Source organism: Alligator mississippiensis, chromosome 6 (assembly GCF_030867095.1).
Source record: "Alligator mississippiensis isolate rAllMis1 chromosome 6, rAllMis1, whole genome shotgun sequence".
NCBI lineage: Eukaryota > Metazoa > Chordata > Crocodylia > Alligatoridae > Alligator > Alligator mississippiensis.
This window is the reverse complement of record NC_081829.1, coordinates 34,944,450-34,972,247: the sequence shown is the minus strand read 5'-3', so window position 1 is coordinate 34,972,247 and position 27,798 is coordinate 34,944,450. Positions and strand designations below refer to the sequence as shown.

At 39.9% G+C, this 27,798-nt stretch overlaps 1 protein-coding gene across 2 annotated transcripts in view; it reads left to right on the top strand.

Annotated features, from left to right (window-relative positions):
• The window catches only part of RASGEF1A (RasGEF domain family member 1A), a 58,174-nt gene that overhangs the window by 9,078 nt on the left and 21,298 nt on the right, over window positions 1-27,798 (top strand). The window contains exons 1-3 of one of the 2 annotated variants that reach the window (XM_006276259.4): window positions 10,469-10,754; window positions 13,689-13,868; window positions 23,860-23,988. In XM_006276259.4, the coding sequence (XP_006276321.1) occupies window positions 10,728-10,754; window positions 13,689-13,868; window positions 23,860-23,988 (336 nt within the window). In that variant the 5' untranslated portion in view covers window positions 10,469-10,727. Of the gene's footprint in view, window positions 1-10,468; window positions 10,755-13,688; window positions 13,869-23,859; window positions 23,989-27,798 lie in introns of those variants that run through there. The other variant, XM_019497197.2, reaches the window with a different exon arrangement.

Sequence of the window (27,798 nt, the reverse complement as noted above, 5' to 3'; positions counted from 1 at the left end):
GACTGTAACTATATTTCTTTTTTATAGCCGGTATGAAGTCCTTTTTTTCCAGAAGAAAAGCTGAACAAGAATGCTGTAGTTCTCAAGTTTAAGTAAAGTATTAAATTGTTAATGTAGTATTGAAACAAATTATCTGGAGTTGCAAAAGCTAGAGCAAAGGAAGTGTTAGTTCAACAGTTATCATATCATGTTGGTTAAGGTATTGAGCATTCCACCTTCCTAAATAAAAGGTCTAAAGAAAAGCTGCTAGGACCACATATCCTATGAGACAGCCTCTAGCTATCAATTATAGGCATGCTGTTTTTACAAACATGTTTTTACAAACATGGCAGTGGTAAGGGCAGGAAAGTGCAAAAACATGTTGTTTTTCATCTGTTATCTAAGTTGTGACTTGATCCCTAAGGAACAGAAGGCAAGAAAATAGGAAAATAGCTGCAGGGGGATATTAAACTTCACTTGTTTGAAATGCAATGCTGTTTATTTCCTCACATAAATAGTGCTAAGGAGAACTGGTCAAGGTAGATCAAACATGTGAATTTACTAACCAGTTTACATCAAGCCATTTTAGTTTTACCACAGAAAACACTGTAAATCCAGACTAGCTTTACCTTAAACAATATTGCACAGGCACAGAGGAGGCATGTAAGCCACCTATTTGCCTTTATTTCAAGCCTGATGCAGCAAGTTGGGCATGGGCAGTGGTTGCTGTTGGAGCAATGAGCTCCGAGTGTGGAGTCTTTTGTGGAGAAACCTCTTGAGAGCAGTGGGGCTCCATGTGAATACACCTTGGCACTCACTGTAGGATAGGGAGCATGGCTAGCTGCAAAACAATTTCATTCTGTGGAAAATTCAGAAATGTAGAAGTTTATTTACATTCCTATTTGGAAGGAACACAAGGCCTTTCACATATTTTGTGGAGGGTGAAGTGACTGGGCACTCACCTTAAAATATGGCAGACGAAGGTTCAAGTTAGTCCTCCATCCAATGGAAAAAAGGACTTGTACTCACATCCCAAGTGTCTATCAGTTATTTTGATGTTAAACAATAAAATGTTTAACTAAAATGTTCCTCACTGACTAATCAGGAGATTCATTTATTAATCCTGAAAGATGAGACACAGTGACTTTAACCCCTTTAAAAATGGGATACATTTTCCCTGATTAAAAAGGGTCATTACATGTTAAAAGGAACACCACCAACAATTCTGGCTTCACACTTTTCCTTTTACTTGTATATTGTTTATTAAAGATAACATTTATTATTGTCATGTTTGTTAACATGACAATGGCTCCTTTGCACATAACCCAACAACATTGTCCATTGTTAAATTGAATATGAATATATATGTTTTCAGTACACACTATACATATAGTGTACGTGTGTGTGCATGACTACAGACATTTGGAAGAACCTCCAACCACTACCAGTTTGCTCAGGAAATATTAAACTGTCATATGATTTATATATGCATACACACACATATTAGTAATCACATTTTAACATTTGTATATGTATACACATATATGTGTACACACACACACACACACACACACACACATCATTACTATAGGTATAGTAATGACATTTTAACATTTTATGGGCAAACTGGTAGTGGTTGGAGGTTCTTCCAGATTTCTATATTAATTTATGAGTCTACTATGTTTCATAGTCATTTATGAGTCTAGTATGTTTTTACTAAGTTCCTAATATGAACGTGTCTTATATAAAATCATCCCGAGCATTTAACAGCTGTTAATTGAGCTGCGAGTCAGATCATTTCAGTTCATTCCAAAACTACTATCCCAATTTGTACTAGCTACCTTGCTGATGCCAATATGAAGAATCCAAGCAGTAAATACACATTTGGAAGTATTTATTTTGTCATTTCTGCAGGGGCTCCCATCAAAATCAAAGGTGAGAAAGACTGGTGGCAGAGTTAGAGGAATCTTGCATTAATGCTGCTTGCTCTATATTTCTTGGAAAACAGTGTACTACAGTTTCCAACTCTAGCATCTCTCACCATAGCCTTTATAAAGGAAATTCAGAAATCAAATATAATTGACCAAAATAAATAAACTGAACCCCCTCAATGACCTTAAAGAATCATGTAAATACTTGGAAATGTTTACACAACTGCTGTCATAATTTCTGCTATGCAAACACAAGGATGACTAGCAAGATTTGTATTTTTCATGTGCTAATTACAATGCCCTGAAGCTTCTAGAACTAAAAATAAACCTCTTTTTTGTTGAGTAGGTTAAAAAATAGCAACTCATGTGTGTATTTACAAAAATACCATTTTCAAGTAGATTGACATCAGCAGACATGCAGATTTCTTCTCCCCTCCAGGCACTAAATTGCTGATGTATGTACATGATCACTCCTTGGCATAATTGATTTTCACATTCTGCATGGTGGCACATTTTTAGAATAAGTGGCACATTGAGAGGCATGGCTGTGCTAGTGAAGGGCACACCAGTTGGGATTAAAAGGTGAATCTATACCCCAACATTGAATTCTGATCTTTTTTTTTTAAATGTCAGATTTGAAAAAACTCAGGTACAAGTTCATTAAGACTGTTTATTAACATCCTTAAAAGTTCAGCTCAGATTGGAAACTCAGTGGTCAACACAGTACCCATAACACTTCCTGGGTTACTGCATGTACTGAGCAGGCAGCATGTGCATTCCATTTTCTAGACAGTACTAAACCAAACCCTTAGAGTATGGTCTATAATATGCAAGGAGCAATAAAGATAAGAACAAAAGCAATGTATTTAGCAGAAATAACTCTTATTTGCTCCGACCACCTGAATGACCCCTGATATATACTGGTATGTATATGCTATAGATGCTCATTTTGGTAAAAAGAGAATAAGCCAAGAGATAATAGTGTGTTTTTTCCCTCTGTGCTACCTCTCTTTTTTGCTAGGTACTTGACCTTTAATATGGTCTTTCTGAATCCACCAGACCTAGGAAGCCTTGTGTTAATTTTGCTGTAACCATCTGATTGGACAAGAAAGCAAACTTGACTCTTTGTATTGGTCCTTCACTGATCCTGCTAGCATCCACAGGATTCAGTGGGACACGTACATCCTTGGTATGTTCAGCAGATATGTCTCAGGTGGATATAACTTTAAAGTACTGATTAGCAAGCAAGTAGATAACCTATGAAACCCCTCAAGGTAGCTGCCATTTGTGAAGTTTGTGAATCAAATAAAGAATGTCAGTATACTTCTTAAATGACTCTGCTAGAATAAGGATAAATACTAAGGCAAGAAAACTGATTTAGGTGTAGAATGAACTCAGCCCTTTGCCCAAACTCATATTCAGCTAAATGTAGATCTCTTAAAACATTCAAGAAAACCACACACCAACATGTGTTACCATCTCAGTCCAGTGCCCGAGAAACATCTCCACATCACAAACATCATCCATCAGTTTGGTACACACCTGTCTTGGCTGGAAGGTAAACGACTGAATGGGAAAGGACAATTTCCTCTCATTCTTTGAGAGATTCTCCTTTTCAATTCAGGGTGGGGGACACAATGCTGGGGGAAATTCCATTGATACCACCCAGCACATAACTGAAGAACCAATGTCAGTCTCTAAACTTGATCTTCCACTAGTATAAATTTAGTTCACACACACACAACTATAAGTAGTGTATGTTTTTACAGCTTTGTTTCTTTACTTGAAGCAGCACTAAAAACAAGAGTGACAAAGAATCTCAATAAAGATATCTCTTGTATATGCACTAGAAATTACCATTGCTAGAAATCTCCTGAGAAATGCTGGTTGGGATGTATTCAACAGAGCAGTTTTCATCAGGAAATGCCAATTCAGAATTAAAACTTTTCATGGTAATTACTGGGTTTTGACAAAACTTTTGTTGACACAAGACAGAATCTCTAGTCAAAAGGTAGAAGGAGTCACAGTCAATACTTCCTAATAGCATTGTGGTTATGGCACTCAGGTCCAGGTTCAACTCCTTTCACATTTAAAGAAGGATTTGGATTAGTCTCTCACACTTGCTGCCAGGCTACTAACTACTCTGGGGTGCTTTTCCTTAAAAATGGGAATATCTTCATTTCACTCCAATGCAGAATGGAAAACTACCTGAAGTCTCAAAACTTTGCTGTGGAACAGGAAAAAAAGTTCCCTTCTCCCCCCATAAAATAAAAAAAAACTTGATGTCTCTATCCTGAAGAGGCCTCCTAATTTTGGAGTCCCATGATAAGCTGTTGTTTGTGATGTGTGCTTAGCCTAAAACTGCTTCAACCTCACAGACAGCGAGAGAAGGTATATTGCATGAATTGGTTCATGGCTCCTTGGCTCAGCTGGCCAGCACAGACATTTTTATACAGTATGAATGGAAAACTACAAGCATTACAGGCAGACCTAACATCCTATGATATAATGCACTGTTTTGAAATCATCTAAAAGCTCATGCTCTAAGCAGCAGTTGGACCATGTATGTAAAATACTTCTGGAATGCTAGAGCATACTGGCACACTAACATTTGTAAAAGATGCTGAGTATGGACATGCCAAAAAGTTCTTTAAAAAATAATGTGTAAATGTGGTGTAGCATTTCAAGGGCATACAAAATGCTAACTATTCCGTACATTGCCCTCTGACTACATTCTACACATTTTTTTCCAGTAGTCATTCTGACTGCACATAACTGCAAAGCACTGAAACTAGACAAATGCTAATACTATGTGCCTTGCTAGAAGAGAAGAGGTACAAAGGTCAGATTCCACAGCTTACGTTTTGTAATAGCCAACCACAGAAAGGGGCAGTTTGGATACGTATATGAACACATGAAGGACCAAGGCCAGATCCCACTTTCATTACTTAATAGGCAGTAAAAAAATACTCTATACAATCAAGCTCTCTTTCCATGCTGTCTCTCCCCCTTTGACCTTCTTCTCTTTCATCAAGGCAAATGATGTGACATTTAGTCACATGTACAGGCTCTGTTTATGAAATCAGACTTATTACTGAACAGGTCTGTGTGGAATGTAACAAGCGACTTGAATGGTTTAAAGAATAAAGGCTACAGATGTAATATTTCAGAGAGACTCCCTTTGTAATTAAGGTTGCAGCCTAAGATTGGAGTGTTAATAGATCTTTGCAATTACTTGCTTTTCTGAAGTAGGAAAATAATTTATACACTTTGCCCAAGTTCATTTAAGTACATTATTTGTACCATACTGAAATTCAGCTCTTAATCTGTTAACAACTCTCAACCTTGTCCATCCAGTTTAACAAGGAATATATTTTTTTTTTCCCTTTAAGAATGGGGGGGAAAAACAGCTAACTTAAACAGTAAAATTTGGAAAACTTCACTTCATAACCAACTTCTTTCTAATTTTTCATCAGTGTCTTTCCTGGTTATTATTCCTTAATTTATTATACTAACTTCTGCAAGCCTCAAGCAAGGTTGAGACCACTTTGGGTCAGGCATCATGCACACAGTAAGAGTCAGCTCCTGTCCTGGAGGTTATACCATCTAACAGAAAAAAAACTGACAAAAAGGCAAAGGAAGCAACCAGCATCACCATCATAACACAGATGAGAAACTGAGGCACAGACAAATTAAGTCATTTAGGCCGTGTGTAGACAAAATGAGAAGCACGTGTGCATAACACTTTAAAGTGGGCTAAATGCTTTTACTCTGCTTTAATGGTGTTGGTGTTTGCACGCGTCGGTGGCATATTGCACGTTAATTCCAACCTCTGTAGGAAATTCAGAGACATAATGCGCCTTGAATGACTTAGGGCACTGGGCTGCCCCTACAGTCACAGAGCAAAGCACGAGGCTCCATGCAGCTCAGGGGCTCTGCACGAAGCCCTGCAGGCAGCCTGGCAGCAGCCCGGGAAAGCAGGCTCTGTCCAAGAAAATCAACAAGCCTGATCTGGCCCCCCCCAAGCCTGCCTGCCTGAGCTGTGTGGGGGCCTGGTGCTTCCCTCCACAGCTGTAATGTCTCCTGGGACCGCCCGAGCTGGGTGCCTGTAGGCAGGTGACACCTGGGGAGGGCCGCCGCTGTCCTGGAGGGAAGAACCAGCCCTGCCTCTCACAGCTCAGGGATCACTCCACCCACTGGCAGCTCACCCTCCCCTCCCCGCCAGAGAGGCAGGTAAATCAGTGGGATGTGTGCACCACACAGGGGTTTAATCAGCCCTAAATTGAAGTGATGTTTTTAAAACTCACCACTTCAGTGTAGGGTCCCCGTTTAGTCTCCACACACCCTTACACATTAAATCTGCATCATTCAGTAATTGAACCAAGATCTCACAAATTTCAGTCCAATGCCTTAAAAATCACAAAGGTTAACCTTATTCTTAACAACACTTTTCTTGCTGGGTGCTTTTAAATTTGCTAATGGAAGACAGGTGGAAAAAATCCCCTTGCCAAGACAGGCTTGATGACTAACTTACCTTGAAGCAAGAGGCTTTTCCGACTTGCTTGGCAGAATAGCTGCTTGCATAAGGGTGCTGCTTCAAGTCCCCTACATAATAAATGAAGGACATGCACAGGGCAAACAAAGCTGTAGCTCTGTTGATTAAGCCTGGACTGGTGTCTGTCCACTAACAAAAGATGCACACATTGAACTGTGAATTTAGAATGGCATTTTGATGTACTGTATATTACATCTTTAAGGTGCTGACAGTTTGTTCAGGAAGAGGATAACAACAGCTACACTCAGACCTTAGATAGCCTTCTACATCCATACCTCTCAAAATTCTTATTAGAAAACCTGTCATCATCCACGTTTTACAATGATGGAAAGTGATACACTAAGGGAATGACTTCTCCATCGTGACATATCAGGGGCAGAGCTCATAACAGAGCTTCACACTCAATTCCCAGGTCAATGTTCTTGTGCCTGCACCAGATGCAACTTTCCTCCAAGGCCAGCCTAAGATAGGGGAAAACAACCACCATATCAAGGTGCCATTCTAGACCCCATCACATTTCTGCTCTAGGAGCCAAACACATTACTTTGACTGTACCTTCTTTCACCTACCTATAAGAACATGCATATAGACTTAAAAATAAGAAAAGGAGTTCAACACACATGTTCTACTACACCTTTAAACTTCTCTGTCCATGAAGAGGGAGAGAAAAGAATACATACTACTCATGCTGCTGAAATGTAGCAGCTGCCTCTCTCCCGGTGAACTGGAAAATTGTAGGAGCTGCAATGTCTTGTGCTCAGGCCTTTAGGGGTACATAAACCTGCACTGATCTAAAGTTAGAGCAATAACTATAAAAAGAACAACTTGCCAACTTGACATTAAAACTGGAGCTTTCATAGCCGCCTGCTTCCTACCTTCAAAGTTAGGCAAGATTCACATTGCCCATGCTATTATGAAGCCTGGGATGTTTTTAAAATGTCTTGAAGCTGAAGCTACTGGTTAAGCTTAATGAACTTTGTCAAATTTGCTAATTCTAACTGACAAGCGCCACTCTTGGTCTCAGATCCTTTTGTGCAGGCTTAGTAATGGACACAATTGGGGAAAAATGCATTTTTCCTACGCATTGACTTCCTACGCTCTGACTACTGAATGGATTACTCAAAGAAGTGTTCACTGAGTAATGGTCTAAAAAAATAAAAAATAATAAAAAATAAAGAATTTAACTGTCCTTTGTTAGACATAATCAACCCAAATATTCTTATATCCTGTTCTTAGTTATTCAATCCAGGCAAATAAAATAAATAAATAAATTCCCAAATCAGTCAGAGGAAAAAGGAAGTGATGGATATGTCTACACATGCAATCAATGCACCAGAATTTTCTAGGCAGAAAATTCAGGCTCCTTAAAATGCTCCTGAGTGCATGTCTACACATGCATGTGTGTCAGAAGCAGATTGTGTCTGACAGGACCAGCCCAGTCCAGGGTTCTGCCCTCCTGCAGGAGCTTGAGGAAGTCTGCAGCACCCCTAGATGCTAGCCTCAGGCTGGCAGGGGTCACAGGGCTTGCCCTGAACCCTGGCAGTCAAGTGAGTTGTGCCAGCTCCTGGGGCAGCTCCCAGCTGCACAGAGCTCAGGGACCATATCAATTACTGGGAATATATAGTTTTTATTCAATTGCTAGATTACGCCTTTTAGTTGTATACTGTAAGGATTAGAATCCCCCAACCATATGATCCCCCCAAGACAAAAAAAAAAGATCGCTTTCCCTGTGTATTTAAAAAAAACACCCTACTCTTACTTATGGGAAATGAATATTTTTTTCTCATGCTGTGATTTCTGAGGGAAAGTAGGCTGTACTGATAATTTAAGCAATTTGATTATGAGATGCTCAATAAATATAAAGGTGGTAAATGAAGATGGATTTAACTGGGAGCAAGGTACTCAAAGTTCTATCACTGAGAGAAGGATTTTTTAACTCAGTTGATAGGACAAAGCATGCCTCAGACAACCAGCAGCCTTGGTTGGATTTATCAGCAAAAAATTGAAGTGCTATAAGCTTTTTTGCAATGAGAAATTTACCAAGTACTATGTTTCAAACTATCCATAATCATTTTAGAAGAAAGGCTGGTATATAATTTTATGATGAATTGTTTTTATAAACATATGGCACCCAATACTCTGGTGCCAATTCATGCATTTCAGCAAAGAAACAGACATTTCTAGCACAGACAATGCAAAAAGAGATTAGATAGAATGTGAATGGGAACTTTTAAGAACTTTTTTTTTTTTTTAAAGAATTGCTCTCATTCAGATGAACCCAACTTTTCCAAAATTTCTTTCCTGGTCATTTCTAAGGGCTCATGAAATACAACAAACCCCAAAACCAAACAAACAACAACAACAACAAAAAACAACCTTATTTTCCAGGTTGGTCAAAAAAAAGTCCGTCAAAAAAGTTAGTAAAAAAAAAATGTGATCTTGCTGAACCCAGCCAAAACTTCAAGTCCAAAGAGTAATACTTATACTGCTCTCCCCATCAGTTAGTGCACTGTTCTAGAATGAGGGGACTAAGGCTGAATCCTGAAAACTTCTTGCCTGTCTAAAAAAAGTAGTATGGATGGGGAATTAGTCCAGTAACCAAGAGAATTGGATTTAACTAAACCTAAGCCTCTTTCTTTTAATGAGGTTAAAATTAGGTCGTAAGAGTTAACCCAACATGCGCCATAAGCTTTGGTGGTATACCATAAAGTTTACCATTGCATCTCAATAGGAATGTTTGCTGCCTTCAAACCATGTGCTATTTGGGACTTGCCCAGTACCACAGATACACAAGGAATGTCTCAGACCTCAAAAGAGATCAAAACTGTCAAGCCAATTAAAAGATACCAGCCATGATGATGGGGCATCATACCTGGTACCTGCATTAGCCTAGAACTATCAAATAAATGTTCCTGGGTCATTTAAAAAGGTGGGACAGTCCTATTGAAGTCAAAAGCAGTCAATTGCTTTGCATAGCAATTTCTGGGCAAGAGAATAATTGTAATGTAAACAATTCATGAGGGAGAAGCTCTTCTCAATCGGCATATATCTTTACATTCTGTCATCACACAATTCAAAGGCACTGCTCAGTGCTGTGCCTCACCCTCATAAGTTATTTTGAATTGTACTTCCCAGCTGTATTGGTTCATACGGTTTGAGAGTCAAGGTGCCGGAAGCAAACCTGCACAATGTGCCATTTAATTAGTACTAATTCATGCTAATTCCAGCAATATGCCAGTGAATGAAAGAAAGGCCATAACTAAATGGTATTCAGAACTGCAGACAGCGCTCTGGATATTGAGGTTTGATGACAATTTTCCCACACACCCCTAACAGCACTTTCTAATACATCTGAAAACTTCTGAAAAAATGTGTGGAATAAACATTTAAAAGAAGCAAACCAACTATCCAGTTCTTAAAGACCTTTAAAAAGTACTCTTGGCATTAGCACAACTCAGCTCCTATTACAAGTCCTGGTGAAACTGCCGCTAACAGCACTGGGAAAACAAGTTTAGTCGATGCTGAGACTTTTATGAAAATCCTATCAAAGGGGTCTGCCACGTTGCTTAGCCTTACTTTAAAATTTCATGCAGATATAGATTCCAGGCACCACTTCCTTCCCTAAAGAGACTGCAGCTTTGCACATATATGGAGAGAAAACAAAATGAATTGGCACGTTTATTTTGAGGACACAATGCCACAAGTCATACATGTCCTGACTCCGTTTGCCATGGTTGTGCTTTGCTTGACTCTGATCTTCTCTGAAGTAGTCCCAGACTAGCCCACAGAGCACCACCACTGCCAGACACCCCACAGGGAGCGAGTTGTTTATCTTTTCTATCATAGAAGAGAAGCTAAAGTGCTGCTGTTCTTGGCAGCCAAGCCTTTCTGAAGAAAAAAAGAGGAGGAAAGGGAGGGGGAACTTCATCTAAGCAATCAAACCTGTTGGACAAGCCAGGGCTGCTATAGAGGGAAGCAGAGGGTAGGCTTTTCTTTCCTAGTGTGTACAGTGCACACATACAAAAGCCAGCCCCAGTACACTCGGCTTCTTTTGAATTGGACAAGCTCTCCCCCAGCCAACAGATTGCTGAGCCGGGGACTGACGTCAGAGGCAGCCCTTGGAAACTGCCAGTTTTCTGGGTTTGTTCAGATGAGCCTGAAACTCTTCAGATGCGAGCTGGCTGGATCTACTATGGCTGGCTGAGGCTTTTATACTTTGAAAGAAAACCCCACCATCAAGATTTTGAGAACTGCCAAGGCTTATGTACATACTACAGAGGAAAATGAGGGTAAGATTTTCAGATCTTTAGTTGTTCAGTTATGTATGTGATCTGTGTGTATTTGATTGCAATGCAGAGCCTTATATGACACTTTTTGCCATGGTGAAAGTTTGAGCCAAATTTTGCTCTCATTTACATCAGTAGAAGACTACAGGTTGTTTTAAGGGACTCAGTCCTGGATTACTGCAGTGTAGCGGAGATCCGAATCTGGTCATGCGGTCCTTTGAATTCTTTGTTCTGCTGCCAAAAAAGATGTTGGTTAAACTGAATGGGATGCAGTTGTTCACCTTAGAATTTCTGCAACCCCCTTAAAAGAATGTTTTAAGCAAGTTTTTAAAAATATATATTTATGGCAGTTCAGTTTACAGTCTTAATGCTGAAATCTAAAGAGAACTCACCTGTAGCATGCGGCATGTTTTCAAGATTATTTTGCTTGCACTGATAAATAGGATGTCACCAATTTTCTTTCTTTGGCTGTGTGTCTGTGCTAGTCAAGGGTATATACATATCAGGAAGGAGTGCCATTGTCTTATTTATTATGTGACTGGCAATTGTAGGTGGATTTTAGACTTGACATGAAAGACTGTACAATGTCTTCAAGATTCACATACCCACTTTTGTTGAAAATCAAAGAGACTGGGACTGTATATGTGAACACTTTCTGCTATATCCAGGGGAAATATCCCAGAAGCAGTGTTAGCTTTAAAAGTGACATAAAAACACATTGGCTTTTTAAAGCAGATTAACTTATTTTTCAGCACTGCCAACCTGCCATAAAGTCAAGGTATCTTGGCTTATTCTTGAACTAAACACTTAATTTCTGTATTGAATTTTAGTGTGGTGATTTTCATGGAGCTTTGCTTGTTTATAAACAGATTACTTGCCAAAGGCTTGGAAGTGCATTTACTAGGATTTAACACCGGGTACTACATGGCATCAGTTCCCAAAAAGACTCCCCCCACCTTCCCATCCCCCCACAGTAAAATCACGAGGACAGTGTTAAATTTGGCAGTGCAGCTTGACACTTCTCATTTGAAGTCATTCATTGTTTATGGTTAGGTTGATCAAGCATCATATGCAATTAGCATAAGAGCTGGTAGCCCTTTACCTACTAGAAGCACAGACTTGTCTACATCTACATTTCAATTAACTAGAAAAAGATTTATTACTCCTCCTTCCAGAAAGGATCACTTGAAAGAGAGAGACGGAGACAAAGAAAGATGATTTCCAATATGTTCTAGAAACAATTCACAAAGAAAACAGAATGTTTCTCCCCTCCTTTCCACTCCTACCTAGAAGCTCTATAACTAAATAGTTTCAGTAGCAGTGAGAGTCCTTTTACAAATCTGTACAGGCACCTCCATGCCATTATTAGCCAAACAGCACATACCGTACATTATTGCAACGAGTGACTATCAAAGCTATTGGAATGGACCTTAAAAGGAACAAAAAAACAAATTACTAACAAGTTGCATAATATGCATAGCTAACTCGGCTTCCTCGCCTCACACTCCCAGAGGCACAGTTATTTGTCAAGCTCTTTACATGCTGTAGAGCCCATGTCTTGTGTTTCAATTCATAAAATACATCAAAACATTAATAGGGAAACACTTGGCATCGTACCATCAAGTTTCATATATTATAAGCCCATAGGTCCTGCACATTGTGTTTTAAAACATGAATCTTAATTATAGTTTAAAAGGGGCAAATACTAGAAGTATGTTGACACACAAGGTAATATTCACTGTTCAGCAGCTGCCATGTTTTAACTACATTTCTCTTATTCTATTACATATGTGTGTGTGTGTGTGTGTGTCTGTGTTTGTATTGGCATAAATAGAAACATGCTGTGCTAAAGGCAGTCAAATGAAATTCTGTTCACTTGTTTGCCTGGAATAAGAAACATAACTTCCCCACCCCACCTTGAAGTACAAGTACTAGTAACTAACATAGCTCCAGTTCACACCCCTACCCACATCTGAATAAAACTAAGGGTAAATCTTGTGCCTTAGCTATTATATACTGCAACATCTGTTTAAAGAACTAAACGCTGAAGGCCTTGCTGTTGTCCAATAATGTTGCAGATGTCCTTAAAAAAAAATCCTGTGGTGAGTATGATTTGTTTTCCAGCAGGTAACTATTTTAGCAGTAACATTTGCCAATAAGTTTTAACTTCTGCATGTACTGCATTGACTTCACATTGCAGTCAGACTTCTCTATTTGCATATGGTAACTATAACACAGTTGGGCTTGTGGCCACAAAAAAAAAAAGTATGTTTTTTTTAGGTGACTCTTTTACTTAGTGGCATAAAAGGCCAGGAACAAACATGGCTGTGAGCATTCATACTTACTTAACTCACACTGTGAAATCCTAGGTAAGGAGACAGTCTTGCCCAGATGGTGCATCCCCAACCATTTCTAGTCCTGTCCAAATGGCAAAGGACATGCCAGAGATGACTCACTCCTGTCAAGATCTAGAATACCATGTATCCAGAAATGCTGGATAATTTATCATCACATATCCAGATCTAATCCTCTCTCAAAGTCCTAAATCCAAAAGCTCAGAACAAGGAGATTATGTCTTTGTAATGCAGTAGTTTGGACAGTGCCATAATTTTTACCTACGGGAGATTTCTTCTTGAATTGACAAGGCGTTTCACACTGACGTTTCTATATCCTTATTTGTGATGGACTGAAAACCTGATGATGGCAACTGCACACAGGGGGAAAAAGTTAGTTTGGTTACACGTAATTTTAAAGCTAAAAGCAATGTTTTTAGGCTGACAGGAGTGGGGGTTCAGAACTCCCCCTTTAAAGCCCAAGCTGTGTTCACTCAGATGATGTAACTGACCACAATTTATGCCTTTGTAAACACTATGCATACTCACAGAAGACCTTTAAAGAAAACTGAAAACTTCTCTTTTTCTTCTCCAAACACCACAGGAAACTATGCCCCAGACGCCAATATTTTCCAGCATGCTTGGTTCCACTTGTAGTGGGCAGGTGCAGCCAGACATGGGCGAAAGGTGTGGTGATCCTGTTTACCAGGATGGAAATCTCATCTCTGGATCACTGGAAGCCCTGATAGAGCGCCTGGTGCCTACCTTGGACTATTATCCAGATGTAAGTAGACATTTGAGGGTTTCTTTCTATAGCATTTAAACAGAACCAGGATTCTAATGCAGGTGCTTTAGCTTACTGTCTTGTTCCGCTTGAATCAAGATTAAGAAACAAGTCTAAAGAGCCATTGCCTGCCCTCTGATAATCAGCCTCATACTTACATAAAGTGATGCCCAAGTAGGAGGCTCCCCCTACCTGCCTGAATGGGAATATTTATTAGAAAGATTAAAACCTGGCTAACCCCATTGGTACTTCACGAAACAATTAAAAGTGGCATTAGCAGTAGACATTTCAATCTGTCTAAGCTTCCTTTGCCCTAATGCAGCCTAGATTGGCTACTAACTAGACTCTGCTCAGGGGAAGTACAGAAGTTCTGTGTGCTGAGGGAAGCTCAAACTCTTTAACTTCATTTTACATATTCCTTTAGTTTGGTTGTCTAACCAGCAAATATGTGTGTGTTGAAAGACAGCATTTTAATTTATATAAAATAAAATGCAAAATGCACTCTTTCAACACATTTTGACTAGCCTGAAATTCCAAAATGTCTCTTTCTCAACCCAGCAACGGTTTTGTTATGGTTTCAAATCTCCTCACCACAATCCCCTGAAATGAACACCACGTCTAACCGTAGGGTTCTAAACTCAGGATGTCATTAAGAGATTATTGTATTACTTAAAATGACCTACTGTGTCTCATAAAGGATGGTTGCAAAAAAGCAACACAATTATATGGCAAAAATTGAGTTTAAAGTCCTGGGAAAAAGGGTAAAGGTATCCAAACCCTTTGTTTAAAGGCTACCCGAGCAATTAACTATATCAAAATCACTACTGCAGCGGGCTATGCTGGAAAGAACTGTATTGCAGTGCAAATGTTTGTCAGATTGATTGATACAGGATCTTGGATTTCAGATTCACGTGAGGTAACAATTTAAAGATAAGCTTCAAAACACCACCAAAAAAGATAACATTACACTCCTACTGACACCGAAACCCAGGTGTATGATGTAGGAGATTTATAAAAAATATGAGGTAGATAGGGAATGCTTCAACCTTCCTATTCAGAACTGTTGCCCTGTGGGGTCAGGCCAACTCTCAGGATCTCAGTATTGCGCTGTTAGACAGGAGGGTGTGACACAATTGCACATATACAAACACACACATCAATTAGGTGCATACACACACACACACTACCAGCTCAGGCACATGCACATCCAAACCAGCCTAGGTACATGCATATCTATCAACAATTCAAGCACATACACACTAAAAATTAGACAAAAATCAGTTGTCAATACCCGCACACTCAATATACATACACAGATCACTAATTTGTATATCATTCACTCAGTGATATTATTTATTTTTATATGTATATATACACACACACACACACACACTCACCAGTTCACACACATACAACCCACCTACACATACACACAGGTAAGTTCCTAACTTGGATGGTACAGTGTGTATCTGTGTGCTTGGGGTACCTGGGGTAGTTGGGGGAAGGTTAAGAGTGAGAGAGTCAAAGTGTAGGGAGTGAAAGTTGCCAGAACCAGGATTAGAACTGTTGGACTAGAGAGAAGTTGGCTGAGGAACTGAGGCTTGGGGTTACTTAAGATCAAGTGGCCCCAGGGTTACTCAAGGTCACTGGTGCAAGGGAAAGGAAAGGAAAAAAAAAAGCCTGGTGGAGGAAACAGCCAGGAAAGAGAGAGAGAGACAGAAACCTGGGAGCTTGGGACTGAAAACTGAGGCAGACAGTTGATATATTGTGGATATTGTGAGGGGTAGATAAGTGGTGGCAAGGAGGAGCCAGCCATGAAAGAAACTGAGGCAGAAACCTGGTTGCTCAGGGGAAAAGGAAAAGGCAGTGGGGATAAGATAGTGGCAAAGAAACAGGGGGTTTGGAGGCAGAGAGGAGCTCAGGACAGGTGTTGGGGTGGCAGTGAGCCAGAAGCAGGAGAGGGAGAAATGAGACAGAAGTTAGAGGGTCGAGGAGCAGACATTGGAGCAGGGCCAAACCATAGTAAAGCAAAACCCGACTTAGGGGTCCAAATAACAATTTTATTAAACAGACAACACACTACACAGCCCCATGAAGTTATTGGTTCACACACACACACACACACACACACACACACACACTGGCAGCAGGAGAAAGAGATTCAGTGGCAGGGCTGGAGTCCAGGTTGGGAAGAGAAGCAGAGTCCAAGTCCTTGGTTGAAGAGGGGGTGGGGGGTGATAGCTACCTATCCAGGCTGGAAAGGGGTCTTTGTCTTGTAGGTGTTGTCCAGAGGGTGGTCGCCAGCAGGGCCTCTGGGTGGATAGGTGGTGTGGCATGGTGCTGGTCCAAATGGAAAGGGCGTCCCAAAGAGTCAGTCTTCACTACCCCTTTTATGGGGCAGACTGCCTCTGATGTCCTATGGGGAGGGCCTGTCCAGGCAAGGTCAGTTCTGTTCCAGAGGGCTCCAGGTATTCTTACTGAGCATGTGCAGCCTTGGCACAATGGTGGGTTGCCTCATCTTTTGTTTCTTGAATGCTGAGCATGGTTCCAAGGGCTGGGTCATTGGTCCAGGTATTGCTGTTGATGGTTCGGTCATTCAGAGGGAGCTATTTTTAGACCTGCTTCCATTGTCTCTCAAGCCCCCTCATTCATCCCCATTCATTCAGGAACCAAGTTACATAGGAGGGGTAGGTGCAAGTCATGGGTTACACAACCAGGCATGGGGATAAGATGGAGACTTGACACTACAAGATGGAAACTTGACATGACTTATGCTAACTTACATATATAGGCCTAAAACAGTAATCACACAATATAAAGGCAGTAAAAAAAAAAAAAAATCAATACAAAACATAATAATTATCACTTATAAAACAGTGGATATCTATATCAAAATATCAGAATAGCAGGGCAATTTGATTATTTGCAAAGAGGGGAGAGAAAAATAAAACTTACTACCTAAAATAAAATGTTAAAGCTTATCCTGCATCTTAGCTTACTTATACTTATCTAGGGAATAGAGACGTAGAGAAAAAGTCAGAAATGGTTGGGGAAGGGGAGGGAATGCATTTTAAAATAAATTTTAAAAAGAAAAACTGGGGGGGGTTGCTACAGAAATAGTCCTAAAGCTTCTATTTGACTATTCATAGTTACAACTGTACTTCACTGACAAACGTACACATAATATCCAACTTGTTATAACAAGTTATAGACTTAACGACCTCCATTTATTCTGTTATTTTTTTATTTAAATACATACTATACAGCAGGCACAGTTTGTTCTTTTTTTAAGACACTGTTAATGCATTGAAAAAAGCAGCAGGCAGAGTTTAAAAAGTGAACCGGAGTACCTTTTTATTGCTGTAGCTCAGAATTCAGTTCCCTGTTATGTATACTGTACACAGCTATAAAATCCTTGGATTTTTGCCTGCAGCTGGCCATTTATGAAGTAGCTGCTCATAGAAGTCCCTTAGTACAAACTGCATTTATAACACAGTTGTTCTGAAACCTGTTCCCCTATCATAAGTGTTATCCTTAGGATTTTAACATGTAATCATTGGATCACAGGAGTTACTATGGTTTCTATAGAACTCCAACCATGCTCAGATCATTACAAATCAATAAATCAAAGTCCTTACCATAAGGACCTTACAGTATTTAAATAAACAAGCAGACAAGTGAGAGGAGATGGGCTACAATAAAAACAAATCAAACTGAGCCCCTAGGGAAGAGAGAGAGAAAAAACTGAATTAGATCAGTCACCCACCCAATTCAACAGGAGGACACATTGCTTTTGGAAGGTCAGATCACCGCCACTGCATTCATTTTAGCCCAGAGGGTTAACTATTAAAAAGAAAAATACAAAAAGCTTTACAGTGTAAAGACAAAGCAGCACCTGAATCACCCCCAAATCCAAGTTTTCTCCATTTTATCCCACTTACAAATGTAATACTTGAATTCTCTGCTTGAAAAGAAGCTGTCAGAAAATTCCAATGACACCTCATTTACTCAGATCTGGTCTGTGCCAGAAGCCTACACCAGATACTCAAGAGAAAGAAATATCCCTCCCATGGTCATCCTAACGTATTTTACCCCTAGTATTTGCTGAATAGCAAAGGATCTCTAGTTCAGTTTTGCTTAGTAGAACAACCAGTTACGTCAACATGGATTTCCCAGTTTCCACCATAGCACATTTGCAGGGGCTGTGCTCCCAAAGCCCTAAGTACATGGCTTGGAAAACATTCCCCTTTATGTCTGTATTAAGCTAAAGATCACAGTAACCTTTTAGGCATAGAAAGGAAAAAACAAACATACAGTATCTTCCCTAGCTAGTTACAAGCAAAATAAGACTTCTATGCTATATTGGCAGAATGGACGAGGAACAAAGAGGTCAGTAGGAGCAAGACAGCAGCCAAGATAAGGGCCTGCTCTTCTGTACTGCCCTTTGGAGGCTTGTTTGTGTACTGAGGCTTAGTTGGCATATGGAGAAATATATGCTCACTACACAGCACCATTCTGGGGGTCAGGAATGGAATGTACCGTCTGCAACCCTCATGCCCAAGCAAGAGAATGTTTCGACTGAATATTTCACAAACAAGAAGTTCCAGAATGAGTAGCAACGGCACAAGGAAAATAATATCTTTTTTCCTGAGAAGGCCTAAGTACATTCTTGGGCCATAAAGTAACAGTCCCTTATTTAGTCTTTGCTCTTACTCTCTTAAAAATAAATAAATAAATAAAATTCAACACATCTCTTAGCAACAAGTTTAACCACCAAAGGAATCTGCCTCCCTTTTTTCTAATAAAACACAAACCCCTTTTGTGTCAGCTTAAGTTTTCTAAGTGCTGAGGGCCCTTTTTTCTCTCCCAAATACCTGTCACTTTTGTAAGATAAGTGGGGCATAACTTTTGACCTTTAAAAATAAAGGAAAAAAAAGAGGAATTCCTCCCTCCCTATCCCAACCTCCCTGCACACACTTTTTTGTCAAGCCCAGCTAGTTGCATAGCTGAATTTCTTTCTCCAATCTTAGTTATGATGACAGGAAGAAAGAGTGTAGAAAAATATAGTGAGTGTGTCTCCATCTCCTCCTTCTGTTCACAGAATTGCTGTTTTTAAACCAACTTTAATCTGGGTTAAAATCCCAGCTCATGGCCCACACACAAAGGGAATGTGGTGATCTCATCCTAGTTCCAAGTACATTGATTTTCAACCTTTTAGGGCAATTTTGTATCTAACAGATCAAGCTACGTCTACCCAGTAAAAACTTATTGTGCTCCAGATATGGGGCCCTCAGGCTGATTGTATTGCTCTAGGCAGGTTTCTTTCTGAACTGCCACACCCATAGCACTTCAGACAGAGTGAGTGCCAATAAGTCTACTCCCTGCATTGACATGACTTCTGGTACAACTTTGCCCTGCCTTTTGTCTCATCTAGGAAGTCATTCTGGAGCACAGCTTTACACAGACTAAAGTGCTGATCCAACTCTAATTCCAGTCACTTATTTCAACAGAGGCAGCAAATTGTGATGGCCTGAAGCTCAATAAGCTTCAGTGGTCAAAGGCAGGGTTTATTTGGGTACAGCACATAACACCTAGGGGTGCCTATACATGAGTAATTACTGCGCATTGGAGCAGACTCAATTAATCAAGTCTGCTGGAGCATGGTAATTACTGAGCTCCAGCGGACTCCAGCATCTCATATCAGCTTCCCTGCACTTAAAAATGGTGGTGGGGGTGGTTTAACTAAAGCTAGTTCAACGTGCTTTAGTTAAAGCTCCCCTGCCCGCATTTCTAATCTCAGGGACCCTGATACATAGAGCAGCTCTTGGAGCTGCTCTAAATAAAAGTGCACCTCCCCAGAGCACATGTAGAAATGCCCTTGATGCCCATCAGCTCAGTTTGAACAAATCACCAAAATTCCCACTGTAAACAAGGCAGTGAACTGAAAAGAAGCCACATCATCCCAATACAGAGTTACACAAACCTACTACTACATTAGAGATTGTTGTGTAGCATCAGCTGAACTCATACAATTGAATATGAAGCGGGCAGAGACCAATAGGCCAGTTGCATTGTTTAGATGGGGGAAGAGGCTCTACTTTGTTCTGAGATAAACAAGAGCATAAAATCAGTGTCTGACTGGGAGTTATCCCTGGTTTATACCAGCATAAAATGTCATAGTATCAAGATAGAGAAGCCTAGAAAAAAGTGGCCAGATCCCCCAATCTGGTAAACAGGCTTTACTCCATTGACTTTACTAAAATTATTCTGTTTTACACCCATTGTGAACTAGGTCTCAGTCATTTTGTGAAAAACAGTAACCAAAAAACAGTGCCATGAGGATATTTAAATGCTGGAGAAGCCTATTCTGACATAGTACAGACATTACTTTTTAGAATGGGCATAAAGATGTCTGGATTAGGAAGCTTTTACCTTGCCTGCCTGGGCACATTAAAACTTGCTTCCTAAAAACGAGAAGCAACACTCTGGATTTGAAAGAACTGGTTCTCTCAGTGAGATTGTCTTGCAGTCACTCTGGATAAACAGTTTCCCACATCACAAAAACTTTCAGGAAGGAGACCCAGACTAGAATTAGTGTGCAAGGCTAAATTATATCTTGCCTTAGAAGAATGTGGTACAGCTTATCCGAGTGAAGGTCATTGACAGGTCAGTGCAGTTTACATTTCAGCTGCCTAGCACTTACCTTGTATAAAAGGCAACTCTTTTGACAGGCTCTTAACCTACTTAAACAATATTCCCTGCTCTCTCCAAAAAAGGCAGAGGGAGGATAGAAGAAACAAAAAAACCCAGCAGAGTTCAGAGAATCATTTTACTCCCCCTTTTCCCTAGTAATTTACAGAAGGGGACGTGAGGTACTATAAAAGCCAAGGCTACTGGAAACATTTCCTGAACAAGAATTTATACATAGTCTGATTAAAGACATAAAGGATATACCCAAGAGGTAAAAAGTCCCTTCAGTTACACCAGGCAAACTCAAAGATTGAGTCAATGGGGTCACAGCCATGTAAGTGAACTCAGAATTCAGCTAAAAGAAAGAATAGGAATAGAAGAGAAGCTGGTACAGCTCACACAACATCACAGCTATACTTTCTAGTGCTACAATTTTGAGTCCAGAGTGGTATTGATTTAAAGTTTATTTGTTACTTTCAGCGTTACCATCTATTGCATTTGCTTTACCCAGGAGTATTCTACCAGGAGTATTCGTAACCACCCCCCTCCCCGCTCCCCCCATGCTTCTGTAACTTCTTTGCAGAGTTCTGGCTTTGGAGGCAGGTATAAAAATTGGCATAAATCCAAGTCCTCAGTAGAGCTTTGCTGAGCACCACCATCTGAGGATCTGACCCTGAATCACCCCTATGTCTCACTTAATTTACTGCAGGTTGATGTAGAAACTAAGAATTTAATACGCCATGCTGGTTATTCCTTCCCCGTTTTAATTATAGGGACGTTACTTGGACCAGTAAGATTACTAAAACCCAAAAGTGAACATTTCATCACCTCCTCACCCTGTTCATCATACCTTCTCGTCTTATTCTCATTTATTCTTCTCTTCCAATAAAAAGCCTCCCTTCTGTCAGGGACAGAGTTGACTTTTTAACGTATATACTATGGTTCTTTCATTTTTTTTAAACTCAATCTCAATATTAAGTTTACCATAAAGCCTTTCTTTTACTCTTTCACTTCTGAAGTGTTAGGATGTTATGTGTAATGGACACTCTGGAAAAAACAGACTGTATTTCATTAATAGCCATTTGCCAGCAATTAGATAAAGTCATGATCTTCTACTTGGATTCATAAAGGTCATCGTCATTATGATTTAGCTGAGTGTTTCTGCAGAAAGTAGACAATAGAATATAGCATGCAGCAGATAACACTATCCTGCTAACTGTCCTTAAATCTGCAGGTGCCTCAGTTTACTAGCACTATTGTGACAGGTGGGGAGAGAAGTGAGAAACTAAATTAAGTTTACATACTTGCTTGAATTTGTCATGCCAATTCAAGTTTGGCTGTAGGATCTGTAATTGAAATTCATGCTCAAGTGGTTGACAACTCCAAGCTGAACCAAATCAAAGTACCTAAAGAAAAAACAAAATCTTTAGAGACAGTATTATTTAATAGGCAGGAGGATGTTTCCAGTCCTCATGGGGTTACATCTAATAGGCCTTTAAAGAAGAGCAGTCACAAATCAACCATTTACATTAGGAGGTCAGAAAGACATGGTGGAACAAATTTTACCTTCTATTATATGAAGGTATACTCAATCAGATTAGTGAAACTGCCTGGGTATAAATTAAAACAGAATATAATACATTTTTTTTCTTTAAAGTACTAAGAACCAGATCTTTATTCCACTATTGAATACCTAGGTTGTATTTAGGTCCTAAAACCACTGACATATGTTCATTTAAAAGGCATAATGGGCTCTCACCCCGCATATGCATGGCAGGATGTGGGATTTTGGGATCAGAGATCAGAGTCTAATTGTACCCTAATTGCTGGGACAGGAGGAACCCACTAGCAAGTTGAAAGCCAGGTGCCTAACAATCGGCTGACTGTCATCCAGGTTATCATCAGGGCTCCCACTGGCCTGGTGTGGTCCCTACTGGCTAGCAATCAGCTGACTGGGACACACACTGGATTGGGACACACACTGAAGCTCCAACCGGCCCAGTGCCATCCTTGCCAGCCAAAGACAGCTGACTGGATCACCAGTTGGAGCCTCACTGAGGTCCTGATCCAGCCAACAATCGGCTGATTGTCTATCCACGGGGACCATGCAAAGCCAGTTGGAGCACCTGTGCTATCAACCAACTGACAGCTGACAACCAACTGTCTGCAGGTAGGGACTGTATTGGGACCAGTTGAGACCCAGTGTGATCCACCCTGCCACATACTCAGTTTAAGGCATAATGGGAATCTAGCCACAAAATTCTTACATGTATTTTGTGAACAAGTTTTGTGGTTTATTTTCTTTTTTATTGTGCCATTAGTTGTCTGAACAGATATGTAAATGGGTTACTATTTAAAATGGGATTAACTGGTTAATCATGTATCAAGCATAACATTTGTCAGATGCCTTAGTATTCTAAGTACAATCATATTCCACCCTGTTCCAAACCCTGAAAAAACAGGATAGACAAGATGCTGGATCCTTGCTGCTTTATGTCCCTTAGTCGTAAGGCTATGATCAAGGCACATTACAGAAATAAATACATTCCAGGGTCTCAAACAGCATGGAATAGGATTGCAATTTAGAAATAGGATGCCCAATAGATGCAATAGGATCTGCCTTGGAGCACAGAGTCTTAATAAGAAATTGTAATGCTTAGAGTTTATATAGCACTGTACAAGCTCAAGAGAATCAGAACTGGGCCCCAAATAAGCAGAGACTTCTACTGTCTCAAAACCGAATTATTGTCATATGGGAGAAAACTGAGCCAAAGTCTGTACCACTGATTGTGGGGAAAAAAGCACCGAAAAAAAAAGTCACACAGGGAACAAAAAATTATGGCTGCAGTTTGGAATAAACATGCAGTACAGTAGCTTTCTGCAGCTAAATAAAAACCAATTGTTCTTAAAGGAACAAAACAGCATAAATAAATAATGGTGTTCAAGAAGGCATAGTAGCCCATTTTGGACATGTTTCATTTGTCTCTTTGGTGACCGATGATCTCTTAGGAATACGTAGTTTAGCATCTTAAATAGTTTAGGAATCTAAAAACAATGACTCTTAACAGCTTTGAAACATGCTGTATTTCCTCCTAGTGACATTAACTGGCTAGAAAGAACAAGTGAGAAAACAAGATATAGGAGGAGATTTAATAATTAGGGAAATTCACATTTGTGATTTCTAGAAGATAGTTTTCCCTTGTAGTATTCAAGGTGGACAACTGATTTCTGTGAATGTGGAGTAATGTTTTTTTTTTTCCCTTCCTTTTCTTGTTGCTTCTCCCTCCAACCTTTTCCCCAGAGGACTTACATCTTTACTTTTCTACTGAGCTCACGAGTCTTTATTCACCCACATGAACTCCTGGCAAAAGTGGGGCAGATCTGCATTAAACAGAAGCAACAGCTTGAGATGGGGACCGAGGCAGAAAAGGTAAATGAATGAACAATTGTTTCTGCAATGACCTAAGCTTCTGCCACATTTAATTTTCCTCTTTCCTTTTTTTTAACTGTACACATACATAAAAAAACAAATGGACATAGGGAGAAGTATGCCACAGAACTGGTGACCTCTGTGCTTACATCACAAAGCTCTGCTAAATCATTTAAATGGGCTGCAGCTTTATAGTACTTCCTTCTCTAGTGGGCATACACTGTAGTGCCTTTGGTCACTGTGAGATACTGAATATTCAAATTGTTACAATAGGCTTTTTAAATATTTGAACAACTAAGTATAGCAAAGATTGCAATTTGGTGTGTCACAGATTTCAGTTTATCAACAAAGGCAACTCTGCAGGTCTTATTTATATTCTTAACTGACTGACTTTAATAAACAGATACCAAGTGTACTAATGAGGGGCAACCACCCAGCAGGTTTTGGTTTCAGTAAGCAAGAAGTCTGATACAGCTTTTGAAAGATTTCCCAAACCTTCACCCTTCCTGCTCTGCAAGCAGCCTATGGAATGCAAAGCTTACAAGAACAAGCTTTCTCGGGCCTTTGTTCCATTAAGGAAAGTTTTAAATAGCTTCCCACCAAACTGGCTTAAATAGCTTGCCAAAATTGGTTCAGCCCCAATGGCATATGTTTCAATAGCAGTAAACAGGCACAGCAGTAGGGACATGTAAAGAGCTCTCTGTTTGCCTGGCAACAACTCAGCTCCAACTGGCCCTTGGGATTACACCATTTGAAACCTGGCTTTTTTCTGCAACTCCCCTCATCATACCACAATACAATCAAATACTGAGCACCTTACTGTAAACTGACTGAAAGGCGAAGGTGATGTTTTAAGCCCTGTGTCAACTGGAAAATCTCTGAGCAAGGTTAAAATTTGATAGTGTAGTGCTTAAAACTGTAACTTGGCAACAAATGACAGAGCTGAACCTATGTTGATAGCACTGATATATATTTGAAAATTTCCAGGTTTTATTTTTTCTGTTAGGAACATTTTTTCTTGAACTATTGTGGTATTTCAGATTTCATCTGATATTGGGATTTGCTGAGGGACACAGGAATGGGAGGATACCAGAAATATTATCAATGCTCTGTGACGAGGATTCAGATCCAGTATACAGGCATGTTTTGAGACTGTTCTTTTTGAGTCCCCAAATCTGCAATGCAATTACATTTGTAATTTTAGGCACAGTAATAGTTGCACTGCTTAAACACCTTGTTGAATCAGCTTCAACCAATTAAACTGTCCATATACATGAAGAATTAATTTGATTGCAATCAGGAATTAAACCTTCCAAACCCACAGGCAGGATACTTAGGTTTAAAAATAATTGAAATACAAATTGAGAAGCCTCATTGCTAAACAGTATACTTCAACATATTCCTGCTAAAATAAGCCTCAGCCATTCAAATGTAGTAGCTATTTTTGCTTAAGACATGAGATGTAAGGGCAGGGCACTATGCGTGGAACTTTGACACTCAGTGGCATAGAAAACACAGGTAACTTACACACACAGATGACGCGGCAAGAAAAGCAAGTAGCAGAAGGATATCAACCAGAGCCATTCACACTCCTGACATGCATACTCTTACACCTTCTGTTGACAGTTTGGAAACAGGCCTAAAGGAAAAATCAGCTAACAGCAGGGCATGAAAATAAATCGTGTGCATTTGGGAGGCTGCTTTACTTTACACCTCCTGTTCACTATTTTTTTTCCTGCTTTACCCCCTCCCCTCTCTCCCCTGCAAAGTCCTATCAGCCTCCTCTTGGGTCAATTACACTTGTTTTCTATGCTCACTAGACACAAAATTATGATTCCGTATGATTTGGATTTGTTTATGCAAATCACACTTCTGTGCATCTTGTGGGCCTCTGTGTGCCTTTGACCAGCAATCTTCCACTGGTGTTGCACGAGCTTACACCCAAGAAGAATTTGGCCTGTTAACATTTGCAAATCATTTGCTTTATTTAGCTACTCTGTAGGAACATAACACTGATCTCACAGGTGATGTGGAGCTTACCAACTGAAATCACTCTTCATGGAACCTAATGGATCATGACTGGGTTTCAGCATCTGCAAAAACCTTTGAATTGAAGTACTGCTGCAGCAGGAAGTCACTAGCACAAAGAGTTAAATAGAGCTGATGCTTCTTATAAGAGATTTGCATAAACAAATCCTAAATAAAAAGCTGAATCCCTTGTTGTTTGGGTAGTGCATAAATATGAAGCACTGGCAATGAGCCAGTCTGAGGTTATGCACCACAATGCTTATCATTCCCACATTTCTGATGTCACAGCCCTGTAGAAAGTATTCCAAGGCACTAGCTGATAGATTAAAAAGGAGTGTGTTCTAGTCTGTCAAGTACACCCTGTAGTAGTACCTGGTGACCAGCTAGAAAACAGGTCTCATAAGTTAGGGCATCAAGTGCAATCGTAAACCCTTTCAGTAAGAAAAAAAATTAATTTTCCAGGAGCATAGCAAGATCAGACAGGGCCAGAAGTGAATGGTTCAGAGAACACCAGAGTGTTGCCCAAAAATAAACATAGTTGCTGAAAGTGTGGTATATAAGGAATGAGGAAATGGTTTTGCATAAGAAAATGTTTGTGCTCAAGGACAACTTTATTTTGAATTATTATTTAACTTGGATCGTGACCAATGTCTTCCATTGCCTGGAATTGTTTTCCCATCATTTTAATTAAGTCTATTTTACTGCAGACACAAAGAAAGTATACACGCTTCTAACAAGTTTTACCCTACCAAACCACCCCCTTATTAAAGGCTTCCCTTTCCTACAGCTCCTCCAGTTAACCTAATTCCTGACCCTCAGTGGTCTGCACCCTGCAATGTGGGACAGTTGTTGTCCCTATGGTTCTGGATTGGCACAGGTACTGAAGACCATGAGAGCGAATTAAAGAGTTTTTTCTTGAAAGGTAGAGAGCTATCATTAAATCTAGCAAACACTAGAACTTACCTTATACATCTGCTATCCCTCTGCCAGTGTTGAGTACTGAATTCACAGTCTTTTTTTTTTAAAGAGAGAAAACAAATAGTCAGAGCTTTCATACGTCAGGTGGTGAGCCAACTTCAGGGGAGCAAAGACAATTTAAACTGAGGAACTGGACAAGAACCTTGCTATATTCAATAGATATCAATTCACACTTTTTACTAAGTATTAATGTGCTGTGTTAAAATGTGAGAGGGGATGTGAGAGTGGGCAAGAGTGTGGAGTTGTCTTCCTATAACAAAGCACTCAAGGTCTCTGTCCTATTTTGCAGCTGTGGATAGTCATTATGTGGTGCAGCGTTAAGCTAGCCTTGTCCCCTTTTAAGGGCCCTTTTCTATCGTTCCTTGAAGTGAATGGGCGTGTTCTCCTAACTTCACCAAAAGAAATATTCATTCCCACAGAATCTAAAAAGGTTTTGATCAGGCCTCAGAAGAGGGGACATTTCAAATCTGAAGCAGAGATATGGAAGAGTGAGGAGGGTATAATTTTGGAAGCATGTCATAAATGTGCCTGTTGCTGCCACCCACGCAGATCTTCTCAATGTTGTATCTGGGTTATCACAGATACATGAATCAGCAGAAGCCAGTCCCTCTGTGCTGTGTTTTATCAGCATGCACATGAGATAGAAATCTCATATTTTGTTGTGGGGATGGTTTCCAGTGTTGCACTCAAAAGGAACATCTCGTTTTCATCAGCCATTCTAAGAGACTGATGAAATAATAAGTTTTTGTACACCTGTGTTTTTGCAGGGTAACACAGATTCATAGATGTTAGGATCGGAAGGAA